The sequence below is a fragment of the Carassius carassius genome, chromosome 30 (genome assembly GCF_963082965.1).
Source record: "Carassius carassius chromosome 30, fCarCar2.1, whole genome shotgun sequence".
NCBI lineage: Eukaryota > Metazoa > Chordata > Actinopteri > Cypriniformes > Cyprinidae > Carassius > Carassius carassius.
The window spans coordinates 11,359,669-11,378,338 of record NC_081784.1 but is presented as its reverse complement, the minus strand read 5'-3'; the positions used below and the strand labels follow the sequence as shown (position 1 = coordinate 11,378,338).

The window sequence follows — 18,670 nt, the reverse complement described above, 5'->3', positions numbered from 1 at the left end:
GCTAAACCAAAAAATAACAAACCATACAGCCGTGTTTTAAATGTAATTTTTTAAACGTCATGGAAATACAGAAATTAAGATGATCAGCAGATATGTCTGAATGCATTCATACAATTATTTTTGTGCAATAATGTGACCGCAATACTGAATGTAGCGGTCAGAAAGGAATTTAGCTATGCGTCTCCAGAGGGATACGGCTCTCACACACATTTACACCAGCGGACGTCATCTCTCCTCCTCACCCCTTCACACAGCTGGAGAGCCAGTCAGGGGGTCACTCTAACTTCTGCCATTCACCACTAACACACACAATACCAGTTAACACTTTACACTCCACTTTTCACTAAACATCAAAACTTTACATATGTCTCAGCCACAACGCTGTCATTACATCACTAAAAAGAAAATGCACTCATATGTTCAAGCTACTGGAAGTAATTCTCTCTTTTAAAAAATAAACTGAAGAATACAAAAACCATTCAAAAGACTTTCAGTTCCATGTTTGCTCCTTTACCATACCGAGTGTCATAACTATAATATTTAATTTGATGAGCATTCCTTATTTTAATGATAAACAAAAACCATATTCTTTTCTTCTTATCAATGTTTCATGACAAAATTTCCAGTAGCCAAAGTATAAATACAGCAATATAAGCAGCTCCCAAAAGTAGGCCTACATTAATCTCACTTGAATCTTGAAATAACTTATGAATTATACATTTAAACACTCATAAAAATACACATACTAATTTACAAATCTTCTCATAAACTGGCATTGTATCCTTTTTAATAATACAATCAAATCTAGTTATTCAGAGAGGATCATTAATTATATTTACAATTTACTTTCTTTACCTGATAAAAAAATATAGATTAAGTCTCATGTCTTAAGCAACATAACAACCTCATAAATCAGCATCATCTTTGATTATCCTCAGTTATGGCAGCACACATTTTAGGCCTGCAGAGATCAGTAAGCAATCATCAAACCTAGAATTCTGATTTACTGGACCTCTACATGCTGACATTAAGCCTCATTTGGCTGTACACGTGCTGTTACAAAATACAATAAATTGAGTATGCAAAGCTGCACACTGGCACCATTTAATGATCGTTGAAACTATAAATTATTCGCATAGTATTGCAATTAAATAAATAAATAAGATTTAATATTTTTAAACAATAGAAAAGAAAAAAACAACAACAAAATTATTGTTTCAAGTTTCCATTAAAGAGATTAAAAGATTATGTAAATCGCCTAAAGCATTTGTGTATTGTGCAAATGTAGCCAAGACTAGACGCGCTACATTAGACATGCATTAGTCAACTGCGCTTTACATAATAAATCTTATTCCAGTGGCCAGGGACCGTTATCTCCATAAACTTATTTTAAAAAAATATATATACTGTAGGAAACCAGAAAACGATGTACCTCATTCCTCTGCAGCTGAAAGAAGTTGTTGAGATAGTTGGAGTTGAGAGAGGAGCTCAGGTCATTGGCAGGAGATTTGCTGTAGTTCAGGTCCGGATGGGAAGAGTTGGGCTCGGGTCGGAAGGCATCGAAGGCGCTCGTCTGATGCGTGTCTTGTAAAGAAAGGTAAACCCAGTTGAGAAGCTGTGCAGGCTGGTACACTGAGGTACTGGTGTCTATAGCAGACAGCAAGCTCATATTGTTACTGTAACTTTTACTCTTCCACTGTTACTTCTGGAAAAGGCAAACTTGTTCAGAATCTACTGTGAATGCGCCGTCCGGTTTTCCACACCCAAAAAAAAAAAAAAAAAAAAAAAAAAATCAGAGCTTCTCTCTCTTCTTCCACAGACCCTAATTCCTTCGCTGGGATCCGTGTCCCATGTTCGTAATTACACAAAAGTCATTGCTCTGGTATGTCAAGAATAAAAAGTTTTAGCCCGCTGTCCACGGCCCGTTATCTCGCTTTATTTGCACTGTAACAGCAAGGAAATCATTGAATATTCATGTAGCGTCTGTGCGCGTCATTGTCTCACATGGCCAATCAACACGCGCTTTTATAAAGCTAATTTCACCAGAACATTCATATCTATCACGAAACATATTTAAAAACACAACTATTTTTTAAAAATGCTTAGTTTGTGGTTTCATAAAAACTAAAATGATTTTAAACGAGACGTCATCTAAATGTACGATTCCAACAGAGCAGTTTTAACGAATCTAGTACTTTATAAGCATTCAAATATTGTCGTATTTACTCCCATAAAGAAACCCACTAAAACACTTCAGAAAATCTCCCCTACAAAACAATTTAACTCACACCAGTTCATATGGAAGAGGTTACTGGACGGTATATGTGAAACTAAACACCTTAAGGAAACCAATAGTCTGATGCAGCAAATGGGGTTGTTTATTTAACAAGAGGGGTGAGACTCTTAAGTGATGATCTACAAACAGATGTTGGTTAAAACACATGAAAAAGACATCACATCAAGTATTAGTATTAGAAGTGGTGAAGAAAATAATAGAATAAGAACAAATGAATACTACCAGAACATAAGGGCTGCATATTGCTGGACCAGGTGGGTTTTAAAAGATTCTCACACAGCAAACCAACAGAACAACTTATTATCTCACCTTAGGTATCTTTCCCTACAATGGCAAACTGATTTGTACTTCACCTTGTGGTGTTGTTAATATCCTCACTTGCCTTTCTGAAGACACTTTTCAGAACTTCTGATCTAAACAGAACAGGTAACATTACCCCCAAGAATGTTTCTGGGATTCAGTTAGATGCATAGCACTCATATAAATTTATACATGTTTAGTAAATAACTAAATTTGAATGTTCAATCAAGTTTAATGCACAAAAATGATTAATTCAACATTATATCTAAAAACATGGATGTCAAATTAACATTGTACAAAAAAAGATAATGAATCACAGATTAAAGGCACAATATGTAATATATTTTTTTTAATATCCAAAAACCCGAAGAATGGTCTTATATATTTTGTGGATTGTGTAGCCTACTTACATTATCACAAAAGTTTTGAATAATGTTTAAGTCCAGAGAAATAAGCAATTTTAACTAGTGACATGGACCGTCTTTATAGTGTCATTGTGTCATATATAGTGTCACTGTATTGTAGAAAACATGGAAACACCAAAGACGCTTTAATATTAATATGAGAGTAGCACTGTAACAGAACTTTCAAACGTATCTAATATGATAAAACAGCATGCTTCAACTTGTCAGCAGTACAGTCATTATCAATAAAATAGAAATATAGAAGCTGTTTCTGTGTGGGTCTTAAGGCATGCACTGGTAGCATATCACCACGTGACTGATCTTTGCAGACAGGGCGACTACATTCACTACAGAACTTGCTCACTTTTCTGTCTCTTCCAGATGGACAGTAATAACATCATTTTCTGATTATTTTCTGACAGCTCTTTTCTTGGAGCTCAGAATTGACAGCTAACAATGATGTGCACATCCCACATCTGTCTATGGCCTCAAGGATGTTCATGGATAATACAGGGCTTTCTTCTCTGCACCTTTGAATCTGAGACACTACAAGCTCTTTCACCAACTCTTTTATGAACAACCTTTGGGTGTTATGAGTCTTGACCACCTACCATGAAGCTAGTGTGCTGAGCAATGAAAATGGAGTAGAAGTTTACAACGGCAATATTACGGCACATTACTGGTATGCATTGTACTCAACAAAATCATTTGGCACATAGCTTACCATGAATACTTTGCCACAAAAACCAAACTCAGAGGCATGTTGTGCTCTTAACATAGAGGTGGCTCATCTAGATTCTTATGGTGTCGGGTCCCCACCATGGTCAAGCTTTTCTCATAAAGCTTTTTTGCCAGAGGGACACAGGGGAAGTAGCTGTCCATTGTAATGTTGAGACCTATCATGAAAAATAAACACATAAGGCAAGGCCATTAGGTTACACAACAACAATCACAGTCTGGAACGGCGTTTGAGGCTATGGGCTGGTATCTAGAAGGCCACTGATTCGATCCCTACAAGAATGAAATGTGTGATTTTAAGGAGGACAGTTAACCCAAAGTGCCTCAAATTAAAATATACTGCTAAAGGCTTTGGATAAAACTGCCTGCTAAATGTCGATTTACTGTACCACTTTTTCTCCTGCTGCTGACCATTTAGTTCAGTGGCAGAAGGAATTACATTATGCAAGCAAAGGGGACTTTTCAGCATCATTACTCCGGTCACATCACATGATCTTTCAGAAATCATTCTAATATGCTGATTTGGTGCTCAAGAAAAAAATATATTATCAGGGTCGAGAACAGTCGTGCTGCTTAATATTTTTTGTGGAAACAATGATGCTTTTTTAAAATTCTTTGATGAGTGTAATGTTCAAAAGGACAGTATTTTCTTTGGAAACACCAGACACCACTGATTACAATAAAAAAAATAAAAAACTTGCATGTTCCCTGGAATGGCACAAGCTGCTTGCAAACAGTGACACAATCCCTGGAGATGAGTCTTTTCCTACAGCTGATCATGAACAGGTCCCACACATTTCGGAAGGCTGCCATGTGGTCTGATGTCTCTCTTACAGTTCTGGTTTTCTTGTTATCTAATTGCAGGAATTTGTGAAGATCCTGGTATCTACCAACAGACATGGTAGCTCTACACAGTGGGTTCTGTAATGAATCAATAAACAGTTCCCGGATTGGTATGCAGCATCTGTCTACACTAATGTGAAGACTCAGACCAGTAAAGGCTTTTAGCTCTTCTTTAGTGATCTTTTGCCACACTTTGCTTTTTTGCTAACGCTGCTCTCAGCCCACCCAGATTGGTGCATTGCAGGATCTCATCAATGATGTTTTCACTCATGAAATGTTCCCAGGCATTTTTGAGAGTCTCTACTGATGCAGGCCCTGGACAGCTCTGTGATTTCGCTTCGAGGAGGACATTCAGATTCCAAATCAGTGGCAGCAATGGATTCATATTCTTCTCTTAGTGTATCTGTAAACTCAGCTAGAGGCCTTTTAATGCACACCATGGTAAAAAACTGTAAAAATATAAACACAAAAAGCATAAACAGATGTAGTGTCACATCATTAAATTTACAAGTTCAAAATATGCATCAGTGGTATTACTCATTTGAATGACGCTTTTAGTACATAAACTTACATGACTCCACCATAGCACACACAGAGCATTATCTTTCCTCTTATTCCGTATAAATCCATGTGATCCAATACACTACTGATTAAGTTATACTAAATTCAGAATTTGCTAAAGATGCGATTTTTTATATAAAACAAAAACACGTTAATTGTTTGTGCCAGCATTGTCAACATTTTGATCTGAACAGTTCTATTGAAACTGGCTGCATACTGGGTGGGCATTGGCTTACTCAGCAAAACTCAGGGGTGGTCAGAATGTAAAGTACTTGGCCTCCCTCTGGTGGAGAAATGTAAAAATAGTTCACCCCGACATGAACTCACCATTTAGTTGTTCCAAACCTGCATGACTTTATTCTGCGGAACATAAAATAAGATACTTAAAAGATTTTTTCCAACGTGTTTATCCATACAATGAAGACCAATGGTGAAAGAAAAGGTAATTAAAGAACATAAAAAAATGCCCCCAAACTTTGAATGGTAGTATCTAGACATATGTGTACAGAACATGGGCCATCATAGCAAAATTACCTTTACTTCCAAACCATTACCATTCTGTCAATATTTCACTCGTGTAAGGTTTATTTTCACAGTGCTGATACTGTGTTGGGTTGAAAAATTTCTTCCAATACAAAATGTCAGTAAGAGAACTGAGACTTAAATTTGTAATCCTCTAATTTTAATGCAAGCTTGCTACAGAAAGCTGCTTGGAAAACATAAAAAATGTGTAAAAAGCAAAAGAATTGTCTATTATAAATCAGTGGACAACTACATGAGTAAACTACACACTCATCAAGAGGGGAACATACTCATTCATGAGGATGAGATGACTCATTCAAACCACCATAAAAAGTATAGATTAAAAAAAAAAGATTTTAGTCAATTTCAGTCAAAAAGCCTTCTCAAATGAAATAAATACTAAAAACACGCTTTCCACTTTACATAAGCAAACATTCATCGTTTAAGGAATGAATAAAAATGTAGACCCTTTGATTGTTAAGAAAAGTACTGATACACATCATGGACCCTAATCAAGATGGTCTTTTAGATGCAACCTGTAACTGTAGCCATATCTGTATGCTTTACCACACACAGAGCACTGGAAAGGTCTCTCCTGTGAGTGCGTCCGTTTATGTTTGTTAAGTACGTAAACACGTTTAAAACTCTTCCCACACTCAGGGCACATATAAGGTCTCTCTCCAGTGTGATCTCTCTGGTGCACCCTTAAGTCATAGATGTCAAAAAACCTCTTCTCACACTGGTCACATGGAAAAGGCCTGTCACCGGCATGTCTACGCAAGTGTATTTGTAAATAAGAGGGCTTGGCAAACTTCATTTCACACTGACCACAAGCGTATGGTTTCTGTCTCCTGTGAATCTTCACGTGATCCGTGAGAAGATCTGACCGCTGGAATTCTTTCCCACAGGTTTCACAACTAAATCGCTCTTCTTTGTGCTGTTTGTCAGATGTTCTGCCTTTTTTCCCCTGCATTACTAAACAGTTCTTTTCTTCGTTTGACACATCAGGATTCATTTCAGTTAGTATAATTTGTTCTGTTCGCTCTGTTAATTTTCTTTTTCTCGTTGTCTGCTTGTCTGTGCATTTTTTTCTTTTGCTCAATGAGTCAGATCTTCTGTTCAGAGGTTCATCTGGAGAACTGTGTGTGTTCTTTGTTATTTCAAGCTCTTCTTCCATCTCAACTGGAGGCATTAGGCCAATTGGTAAGATTTGCAGACCAAGGTCCAAAAACTCCTCTTTAATATTCCCTTGCGAATGAGCAAATGTTCCTAGTTCGTTCACATCAAGCAATGAGGTGTCATCTAGATCAGGTTCCACTTTAACTTGTATTTCTGACTTAATGAAGTCTGATTGCGAGGTCAGTGATCTGTCATCTTCATTTTTTAAGCGTCCATTCATAAAGTGCTGGGAAATTACTTTTGCAGATGGCAAACCTTGCTCCATTTTAACCAATTCTTTGACTTCTGATGCTCTAATTCAACTGCACTGGCTCCTCTTGAGACTGGACTTGAATCCTTCAGAAAGCTGAACCAGAACTATAACAAACAAGGCATCAATATCAGATATCATATAGCATAAAGATATCAATGCTCTGTCCTACTACGTATTTGCCGTGTTTTTTTTATCGAAATTACTGTCGAGACTGCATTATTATCATCACCATGCAATTGCACAGTTGGCTAAACTAAAATTACCATAAAATACACGTGCTAAATAAACTGCACTAACTTCACAGCAAAATATGACATTTTTCTGTTAAGTTCTGACTTGTGTAGGAAAATAGATAAAAAAAAAAAAGGTTGGAATTGCAGGCGTATTACACACCACTCACCGGATATTACTGAATTCAGGAAAGTTTTTATTGTAGTTGACGAAAATCCATATTTGCCATGATATTTGCGTCGCTGAATCGTTTTCTTCGGTGCCTTTAGTAACGAGTTGAGAAGCAACTACATGTGTGCATAATGCCACCTACTGGGCGGGATTGACAACATCAAGTCTAGGGCAATTCTGTGCTCATAACATTTATTGTTTTACCTGTAAATGTATAGGGTCCCATTTGAACAATGTCCAGATATTTTAACTAAATAGTAGGCCTACTATTTACAAACAATTTCCTTTCTTATATCAGCTAAACCAGTAAAACTTAGATTTTTTTCAATCTAATATCTAAGTTTACAAAACACAAAACAAACCCACTTCATAAAGTATTATTTAATAAAAAATTTAATTAAAAAAAAAATCAGATCACAAAAAAATTATAATAATTACATTTGTGAAAAATACAGGCATTTGGTGATAATGATTTGAGAGTTTGAGATACCCACAAATCAACATTTGCGGAATGCAATTAAATAACATTGGATGGCATGTTGAATATTTGTCATGCAATACAGTCAGAAGCCATTATTACATTCCAAACAAAGTTTCATTCATGTTTATAAGACATTATCAAAAAATAATTTTAAAAAGTGTAGAAAGTAAAGGGAAAATGTCCACATATGGCACTGTGCTCATAAAGAATCAAATCTTATGCTTAAACAAACATTGACAAAATGAGAGTAGTTGCACCCTGGAATTTGAGCCTTTCAGTGGCAGGGGTTCATCAAGGTTATATATATCATATCCTGAGCAACCTCTGGCCACGAAGGTGTAAGATCCACAGGAATAGGGATCATGGAACCATCGAGATCTTAAAAGCTTCCTTGGTGTAATAGTTGGATTTCCTGAAAATTGTTATGAAAAACTTCATAAGTTATTTATTCATTCATTTATGTTATCTCTTGTAAAAAGTAAAAATGTTACCAGTAAAAATGCGCAGGAGTTGTGTGACACTGTGCAGCACTTCAAGTTCAGACAGAGTTTCCATGTACTCAGACTCCCGGCCTGCGATCCATCCACAGAGCACATGTCCATATCTGCACAACATCAGAAAACAAACATCACATGTATAATTGCACAAATTGCAGCATTTGAAGATCAAAGGAAATCAAAGACTATCTTTACCTCTCTGTGGGCTTCAGCACAGTGAACCCAAATAACTTTCTAATGCAGGACATATTTACATCAGAAACAACATCGGCAAGATGTGTCTCGTCCTCCCATACAAGGTAGATCAATTCACAGTCTTCATCCCAGAAAGGCTGCTCAAACTCAAGAAAGATCTTGTTGTTGGTCCCAAATCCCATTCTCTGGATGGAGTGCAATTTGTGCAGTGGAAGAAGAGGGTTGAGAAAAGTGCTCTGGTGCTTCTTAATGTATCCTGTAATGAAACAGCACATCAGATGAGTTAAAGGCCTTGCAGATACTGTAACAATAAAGTTATGAAGCAATATTATGAAAACTATTCTATATATATATATATATATATATATATATATATATATATATATATATATATATATATATATATATATATATATATATATATATATATATATATATATATATATATATATATATATATATATATACAGTACAGACCAAAAGTTTGGACACACCTTCTCATTCAAAGAGTTTTCTTTATTTTCATGACTATGAAAATTGTAGAGTCACACTAAAGGCATCAAGGGCTATTTGACCAAGAAGGAGAGTGATGGGGTGCTGCGCCAGATGACCTGGCCTCCACAGTCACCGGACCTGAACCCAATCGAGATGGTTTAGGGGTGAGCTGGACCCCAGACTGAAGGCAAAAGGGCCAACAAGTGCTAAGCATCTCTCGGGGAACTCCTTCAAGACTGTTGGAAGACCATTTCAGGTGACTACCTCTTGAAGCTCATCAAGAGAATGCCAAGAGTGTGCAAAGCAGTAATCAAAGCAAAAGGTGGCTTTTTTGAAGAACCTAGAATATGACAATTTTTGTTATGTATATAATTCCATATATAATTCCACATGTGTTTATTCATAGTTTTGATGCCTTCAGTGTGAATCTACAATTTTCATAGTCAAGAAAATAAAGAAAACTCTTTGAATGAGAAGGTGTGTCCAAACTTTTGGTCTGTACTGTATATATAAAATGAAAATGTATTATATATTTTTTTATATTTATAATATTATAAGCTATACTATGTAAATGAGGGATAAAAACTAAGCGAATCATCTGACTTTGTAAATCAGAAGAAAATAGAGTGGTGCAAGAAGAATTCGCCACTGGTTCCTTATTTTTTTTTCAGTTTATGAGTAAAATAAAGTTATGTAGTAAACATAACTTGAAGACATTTTGACATTTCGTTCTACAACATAAACTGCACACACTCACATCGAAAACCCAAATTTTGAAGCAGTTATGTTTATTTTTGAAAATGTGGGTTTCTAATTAATGTGTGTTATAGAACAAAACATCATAGTATCAGGTTATGTTTACCACAAGCTTTATTTTCCACATAAATTTAAAACCCCCATTATAAAAGAATGGAAGATCTCAAAAGAACCTGGATTCTGATGTGACCTTCTCTTAAAGGCAGTACTTTGTTTTAACTGTTCTCAGTGCATTTCTTTAAAAATCTACTTTAAAGTGTGTGCATTTAAAGTGAATATAAAATGCTAGTTGCAATTACCAACCAATAATGTAAACTAAAATTAAGTATTGGATGCAAACTGTTCAGTATGCCAACAATTCATGCTGAATCAATGAATCAACAGTGACAATAACATGATCTGCTGAAAATGTCTCTCCATTAACACATTCAATAGTAACAGGGAATGATGTTCCTGATGTTTTTGGTCCATTCTTGGTGTCGTTCCAGTGAATGCACTTCACTGGCTTGTTGTACAAGACTAGGTCCTTGGGAAGTTCCTTCATCATGTGATCAATTAAACCTTCATAACCTCTAGAAGGAAAATGAGTGCAAGAAAGTACATGTTTAGTTTACAAACTTTACAAGATTTAGGAATTGGATAACTGAGGCACTTCAAAATGAACAAGAAAAAGCTCTGGTCACTGACCCTGGAAAAGTGCAGTCCAATCCTGGTAGAGTTTCATACATGCCAAAGGCTCCCAGGCCTACATCATCCATCGTGTGAGTTCCACTGCCACAGCACTCCAGCTTGAGCAGCGTGTTTACTATTGGCCATTTTTACTGCAGAGTTAGCCTGGTCCTCCTTCCATTCCTCAGGGGCCAGTCGTTCAACCTCTGCTTTGACAAACTCCCCAACACTCGGCAGAGGTTCTCCACCACCATGATGGAACTGCTGACTCCTCTCTATTCATTTCATGAAAAACTCCACCACTGGCCCCATCGTCTCAGGCTCCAGTTTCTGACCTGAACTGGTAAACCAGTTAGGAACAAATGACAGATGACCACCAATGTCAATGGTCTGGTTTTCTTCAGACATTGACTCTTTGTCAAGGAGCTGGTAGTCACATGCCAAACGAAACACTGGGTTTTCCTTTGATGGGCCATGGATCCAGTTGGCGCCGATCTCTACAATGTTATCACCTTGAAGAAATGAAAAAAAAAAAAGTGATATATCTATGGAGAAAACCACGGCTAGCTTTTCACTCTACTGAACAATTCCCAGAGTACATTCTAGTCTCTGCAACAACAAAATTAAAATATTTGAAATATTCTACTCTGAAAACACTTCGACTTCTTGTGGCAATATTCCTAAATTTAAAAAGTAAAACAAGTATAAAAACAAAACAGCAAAAACATTGAATGCAACAAAGTACATAAAACCATTAATTGTGGCCGAGAAATACTGTAGTTAAAAAATGCATAAACTGGTACCTTTCCCTAACCTAACATTAACAAAGAAAACCTTTGTCCTCAGAATGATTCAACCTATTAGTTAAAATGTACTTTCATCATATAGTGTATATATATATATATATATATATATATATATATATATATATATATATTTATATATATATATATACATACATACACACACACAGGGCCGTATTAAGACAGTGTGGTGTATTAAGACACTATACCTCAAAAGCCCCTCCCCCATCAGACATAATTTAGGTGATTTCTCAAATGTAATTTATTAACTTGTCCAACTATTGTATTTTTCGGACTATAAATCGCACCTAAGTATTAGTCGAATCAGTCCCAAAATACGTCATGACCATAGACTGTATAAAAACATGGACGTAGTGTCTGTGACGTCACCCGTAGACTCCTGAAGTGTGTTTTTGAAGCCTAAAGTGTGTAGAGCGGGCCGTCGCCATCTTGGCAGCGCGTCACCGCGCGACTCTCCCGGACAATCAAAAATGGGCAAAAAGGCGGGAGCTAGTTGCTGTAGCCACACCCACCTAGCACGACGGCAGTGTCAGCAGCAGCAATCCACCTGTCACTCTATGCCCCGGCTACGCCCCTTAATTATGAACTTTAAGTCTTAATATAAATTAAACGGATGAGTTATAAAATATTCACCCCCCTCACAGTTGTCATGAAGGGCAAAATTAGCTATTTAGACCAAATCATTTTTTGAACCAGGCTGTAAACATGTTTTTTCCTGCTGTAAAGTTGGGCATTTTAACATGGGGAGTCTATGGAACGGACTCCCTTTTGCAGCCAGCCTCAAGCGGCCAGTCGATGAATTGCAGTTTTAGTCACTTCCTTATTGGCCTCACGAGAGAGAGCGGGAGGTTGGCGCTCGGTCATGACAAGGAAAAAAACATATATATGTTGCACTGGACTATAAGTCGCATTTATTTAGAACCAGGAACCAAGAGAAAACATTTCCGTCTACAGCCGCGAGAGGGCGCTCTACGTTTTCAGGGGTAGACTACAGGAGCACTGAGCAGCATAGAGCGCCCTCTCGCGGCTGTAGACGGTATTGTTTTAACTTTAACTTCAATGGTAAACGGGGAGAGTGCAGTCAATCGCTTCTGTGTCATTGTTGTCCTGAGCTCATTCTTCACTCGTTTTAAAAAAAACTTTCGATCCCTGGAACATTTTGAATTGTAGCTAAACGTCTAGCGTCCTTGGCTTTCTTTAACTTTCTTTTTGCAAAACCACTCAATTGATGTCTGTCCATTTTGATTCATTTTCTGTAGCCGTTAAAATAAAAGACACATTTCCGCATACTTGTTGTGGACCAACTCAACTCTGACAGATTTTCGCAGTCGCTTCTATGATGTGTACATTATGAAAACCGTGTTTTAGTAATTTCTGAGCGGCACTAATTCCTGAGATGCTGCATCCGATTATAAATATTTGAGAATCACGAGCTGAACGTAGTGCCATTGATTCTATTCTGTTCGTGCACGACACGATCACTCGGTCACACGACCGAACTAACCTTAATTCATCTGAGGACTTCATCTCCGTCCACGCTCCTCCCTGAACTGCACTTGATCCCCGAGAACGGAACTCCTCAACGTCACCGAGACGCTTGACTCAGTCATTCTGTGGAAATATGATGTCTGCATGGTTCCCCTCTATTACTTTATATGTCTGAAAATGTTAAACAGGTCTATTTTAACAGGTCTTTAGTTTTATTGCGCACGACAAACTACGCCCTGTCGGAAGTAATTCCGTTTACTTTTATAAGCACTCGGTACTTAATTTATTGTTTTTATTTTATTATTTGTTTTTGTCAGATGTCCAAAAGTGATGCCGGTCATGTGTAATACATAAATAGCCTAGCTATTTATTTTTCGTATTTATTTATTTTAGCATGGTATTCAGAGGAAAGGTCATGCTGTTTGACACTGATGGTGTGGCTAACTTTTGGAAATGGTAAAAATGAAATAGTTTATAATTACATTATTAAGCATTTTTGGCTTAACTTTTCCTTTTTAACAGTTTAAATGTAAATTATGACATTCTCTAATGAAAACAACGGCAGGTCTTGAATTTATAATTATCCACATTAAAGGCAGGGTAGGTAATACATGTATAAACAACTTTCTTCCAAATTTGTTTAAACTTTCTATATATATCAATGCATAATTAAAATGTAAGTACTCTGATAAAAAGAGTATACAAATCGAGTGACTTTAGACCGTTTAATCTGTATTAAACACAGCTCATTATTTCCATTTCGGGACGAAACATAGGATTGGCTTAGGCGACTGTCACTCTCTCGCAACCATGGCAACCACCCTTTTGCCACACATGACCTGCCCACTTGCGCGTGCACGTTTGATTTGAGGAAACAGCACTTTTGATTCAACAGGCACGGATCCTAGGAATACCAAAACAATGGCAGAGAAACAGCAAGCAAAATTCACAGTACCAGCCTATGCAGTTAGTAAAGGCAAACCAGGCAAAAAAGGAAGACAGTAACAGTACAAGAAAAGGCAATGAAATAAAGAAATAAAACGCGAGTTTATATCGGCGTGGCTTTCCAGCGATGGCGAGAACTGAGGGAACTCAAGGGGCTGAAAAGTGACTCCTTGATGGCTTTATTTCTGCTGGACAGGTAAATCTTTCTTTTTGTATTTTGATCATACATATTTTTTTCATGAAGCATGTGTCATTAGCACACGTAGCTGCGTAACATAGCTAACATAACATTACTTAGCGAGCCGTAGTAGAGGCTTTGGAAGGAGCCCAGAAGGGAGGGGGTGGAGTGAATGGAAATAATGAGCTGTCTTTAAAACAGTTGTGAGAGGTCTACAGTCACTCGATTTTTATACTTTCTTTTTCAGAGTACTTACATTTTAATTATGTATTGATATATAAATAAAGTTTAAACAAATTTGGAAAAAAAGTTTTTTATACATTTTTTTACCTACCCTGCCTTTAATATGCCATTTTGTACACGTAACGTACAAAATGTATTTTACAGCCTTTAAATAGGTACTTTCGCTGATGAAGCATAACACAGTAACTGTTTCTGTTACTGGCCAGAAGGGGGCAGTATATTACTGTACAGTACATTTGCCGATGTCAAATGATTATTTTGTTGGTAACGTTATTGTTCATAGCAACTCGACCAGTTAAAAGGTCTCAACACAGAAGCCGAAATGCTCTTGTTAACTGCATACAAGTCGTACAAAAGGCTACGTTCCAGGGTTTCCTCAGATAATAGTGCTAAAAAGAACATAAGATTTTAAAAGCTTGTATTACTGAAGCCAGAAATAGTCCTGCATTGTTCACAAATATAATGAATATAAAAATACATTTGTGATGTCATTACAAATCAAGTTATTAAGTGCTAACTAACATCATACAATAGAATTACAAACCCGATTCCAAAAAAGTTGGGACACTGTATAAATTGTGAATAAAAACAGAATGCAATGATGTGGAAGTTTCAAATTTCAATATTTTATTCAGAATACAACACAGATAACATACAATGTTTAAACTGAGAAAATGTATCATTTTTTTAAGGGAAAAATAAGTTGATTTTAAATTTCATGGCATCAACACATCTCAAAAAAGTTGGGACAAGGCCATGATCACCACTGTGTGGCATCCCCTCTTCTTTTTATAACAGTCTGCAAACGTCTGGGGACTGAGGAGACAAGCTGCTCAAGTTTAGGAATAGTGAATTAGTCCCATTCTTGTCTAATACAGGCTTCTAGTTTCTCAACTGTCTTAGGTCTTCTTTGTCGCATTTTCTTCTTTATGATGCACCAAAGGTTTTCTATGGGTGAAAGATCTGGACTGCAGGCTGGCCATTTCAGTACCCGTATCCTTCTTCTACGCAGCCATGATGTTGTAATTGATGCAGTATGTGGTTTGGCATTGTCATGTTGGAAAATGCAAAGTCTTCCCTGAAAGAGACGACGTCTGGATGGGAGCATAATATGTTGTTCTAGAACTTGGACATACTTTTCAGCATTGATGGTGCCTTTCCAGATGTGTAAGCTGTCCATGCCACACGCACGAATGCAACCCCATACCATCAGAGATGCAGGCTTCTTAACTGAGCACTGATAACAACTTGGGTTGTCCTTGTCCTCTCTAGTCCGGATGACATGGCATCCCAGTTTTCCAAAAAGAACTTCAAATTTTGATTCGTCTGACCACAGAACAGTTTTCCACTTTGCCACAGTCTATTTTAAATGAGCCTTGGCCCAGGTAAAAATGGCTGCACATTTGACCTATAGAGTTTTAACCGGCAATGGTGAATTGCACGGTCGATTGTGTTCACCGACAATGTTTTCTGGAAGTATTCCTGAGCCCATGTTGTGATTTCCAATACAGTAGCTGTAGCCAATCATATTGCCAACCGACCTAATAAGTTGCAAAATGATCCTCCAGCTGTTCCTTGTATACATTTAACTTTTCTGGCCTCTTATTGCTACCTCTACCAACTTTTTTGGAATGTGTAGCTCTCATGAAATCCAAAATGAGCCAATATTTGGCATGACATTTCAAAATGTCTCACTTTCAATATTTGATATGTTATCTATATTCTATTGTGAATAAAATATAAGTTTATGAGATTTGTAAATTGTTCCATTTATTTTTTACTCACAATTTGTACAGTGTCTCAACTTTTTTGGAATCGTGTATGTTTAGTGGCATAAAAGACTGACAAGTGTTCACAAGAGCAAAGTTTAAAGGAAGTGGGAGCCACATGGAATAATGTAATGTTCCTTGTTCCCAGGATGCCTTCCATTGTGTATTATGGGCACTCCAGCCAGAAGGCACTAACTTCATGTCTTACTCTCAAAAAGATGAGCTTTTATAACTTGTGGGAACTGACTCACAAAGAACAATAAGAAATGGTCATTGTGAACATGAGGGAAACAACTTTTTTTCTCAAGCAATAAAACAATGATTTGAGATAATGTAATGAAGCACTAAGAGATTGTATTGTAAGAATAGGTTAATGAGCATCCATTTTAAATATAATGATAATAGCAAACTGACTTTTAATGTTGTCCAAAGTCTGCTGGAATTTTAAAAAGTCTCATAAATAAGAAATTGTATTTTTGAGTATAAAACTCACATGATACTGTACAATGTGTTAGCAAAACAAACATGAGGCCAAATGAACACAATTTAAAATGTATAAAAAGGTAATATTGTTACTGTAGAAGCATGTTAGGAGTGTATATGTTCTTAGTTTAACAAACAAAACAAAAAATATTTTAAGTCATGGAGCATAAGTGCATCATAAAATAACATTCTATGTAATTTGTAACATAGTATTGTAGGTAAAATACTTACAGTTGCTAATTACTAGTTGTTAATTACAGTAGCCTATACTTTTTATATACTAATTATTGCACTGATGCCTTCACCAAAATGAAAAACCTTAAACTAGCAATCTGTTGCTCACTTCTGTTGACTGTACAACAGAGAAGATGCCTTTGATCTAAACTGTAAGCACATTTTCTTACAAATACTTTGCAGTGTTAGAGATGCCATCCAATTTTTGTAATATCATTGACCTCAGTGCACTGTGTCTGTGAAAAACAAAAGTACAACAGGTTAAAATGAATAAACTGTTGTGTTGTTTTTTTTTTAAACAGAATTTTGTGAAACTTACTTTCTTGTTAGTTTTAAAACCTCTCTCTCTTCCTCCTCTTTCAATTTCTTTATGAAACTGTCCAAAACAGGCATTTCAAACGTAATATACTGTGCAACCTGTAAGACAATGAAATTTAAGCACACAATACTTTGAACGTTAACAAAAACAGTGCAGAGAACTTGCACATGTGCATCAACATTTTCATTTTACAATGAATGTTTATTCTGCAATTGAAAAATTTGTACTATTGTTAGTTCCTAAGATAGTTTCCTAAAATTAGACTTGATATGTGGCATTTGGAAGTGACTATTGTTTACTGTATCTATATTTGAACAACAAAATGTAAGTTTGCCAGGGAAAGCATGTTCTGAATGACCTATTGTGAACTATACAAATGTGCAAAATACTTACATCATATGTAATCTCTTCACCAAGGTCCTTTTCCATAATAAATATTCTGGCGATTTTTTTCACATGGGCCATGTATCAGACGAGATAACAAAGGATTCTGTGTCCTTAAGTTTTGTTTAAGACAAAATATGTGGGAAAAAAATCATATAACCTTCAGATCAGACGTTTGTTAAAAATAGGGTAAAGTTAAGAATGCAAAGCCTTACCCCTGATTCGTGGACTAGGTAGAGGCCAAACTCATCTGCCTTATTCTCAAAATGTACCGAAGTACAAAACAGCGAATTATCAAGAAGTAAATGATTGTGACATTCAGCTGAATAAGAGAAAACTTACCCAAAACTTATTAAGAAGCAGGTTAAGAACTTGCTGGGTTGTCAAAGTGCTGTTCACTCGCACATTAGTCATTGATCCATATGATGGAGTAAAAACTGATGTCTGTAAAGAAAATGTGCAAAACAAAGATACATTTCAGCAATAAATAATTGTGTAATCTTTTGAAAATATGTGGTACACCGTTAGTGTAAAATTTGGCATATGTGATTTGAAAAAATATAGGATGCACTAAAATGTTCTTACTGCTTAATATGGAATAATTAAATAAATATGACAGGTAATATAATCTGGTCATCAATTTATCTTGGTCAACAGACAATTATTTTATTCAGTAACTTGAAGTACTATGTAAAATAAAGTATATATATATGAATGAATAAAAAAAGCGTACCTAAAAAACCTAAATAATATAAATAATCTATCTATCTATCTATCTATCTATCTATCTATCTATCTATCTATCTATCTATCTATCTATCTATCTATCTATCTATCTATCTATCTATCTATCTATCTATCTATCTAGAGAGAGAGAGAGAGAGAGAGAGAGGCAGGTGACAATTGATAATAAAAGCACATTGTGCAGCCAAAGGGAAAGGCCTGAACAGGAAAACACTGCCTCTCAGCACCTGCATCCATCTCAAAACACTGATGTACAACATAAACACTTAAACGATGGACACTTCCTATCGCAGATGCTTCTGTGACACTATTAGAGTGCAGGCTCCTTGCCAGGCACAAGGCTTGCTGTCTTTCATTGAGCTCTATTGTACTATTGTCCTGAACTTGGAGCATGGAGGAGTTCCAACTCATCCCTGCCTTCCATCTGAGACACTGCCCTGCTGAGCTCTAGGTGAAAGTTTTATAGAT

General features: G+C 36.4%; 2 protein-coding genes and 1 pseudogene across 2 annotated transcripts in view; all 3 read right to left on the bottom strand.

The window, feature by feature from the left end:
• Window positions 1–1,938, bottom strand: part of LOC132111129 (zinc finger CCHC domain-containing protein 24) — a 29,586-nt gene extending 27,648 nt beyond the window's left edge. Inside the window, exon 1 of the mRNA XM_059518297.1 lies at window positions 1,433–1,938. Coding sequence (XP_059374280.1) covers window positions 1,433–1,669 — 237 coding nt within the window. The 5' untranslated portion in view covers window positions 1,670–1,938. The remainder of the gene's footprint in view (window positions 1–1,432) is intronic.
• Window positions 1,939–5,807: 3,869 nt separating this feature from the next.
• wu:fj13e08 (zinc finger protein 37 homolog) lies at window positions 5,808–7,651 on the bottom strand. The gene is made up of 2 exons (XM_059518296.1): window positions 7,497–7,651; window positions 5,808–7,200 (listed from the first exon to the last, which is right to left on the bottom strand). Exon 2 carries the CDS (start codon window positions 7,106–7,108, stop codon window positions 6,173–6,175), a length of 936 nt encoding a protein of 311 aa, XP_059374279.1. The 5' UTR covers window positions 7,109–7,200; window positions 7,497–7,651; the 3' UTR covers window positions 5,808–6,172.
• Window positions 7,652–8,146: 495 nt separating this feature from the next.
• LOC132110307 (peroxisomal N(1)-acetyl-spermine/spermidine oxidase-like) lies at window positions 8,147–12,942 on the bottom strand (annotated as a pseudogene).
• Between the last annotated feature and the right edge of the window lie 5,728 nt (window positions 12,943–18,670).

Bases quoted from the DNA above. Each gene is read 5' to 3' on its own strand.
- wu:fj13e08 (XM_059518296.1), bottom strand. From the start codon at position 7,108: ATGGAGCAAGGTTTGCCATCTGCAAAAGTAATTTCCCAGCACTTTATG.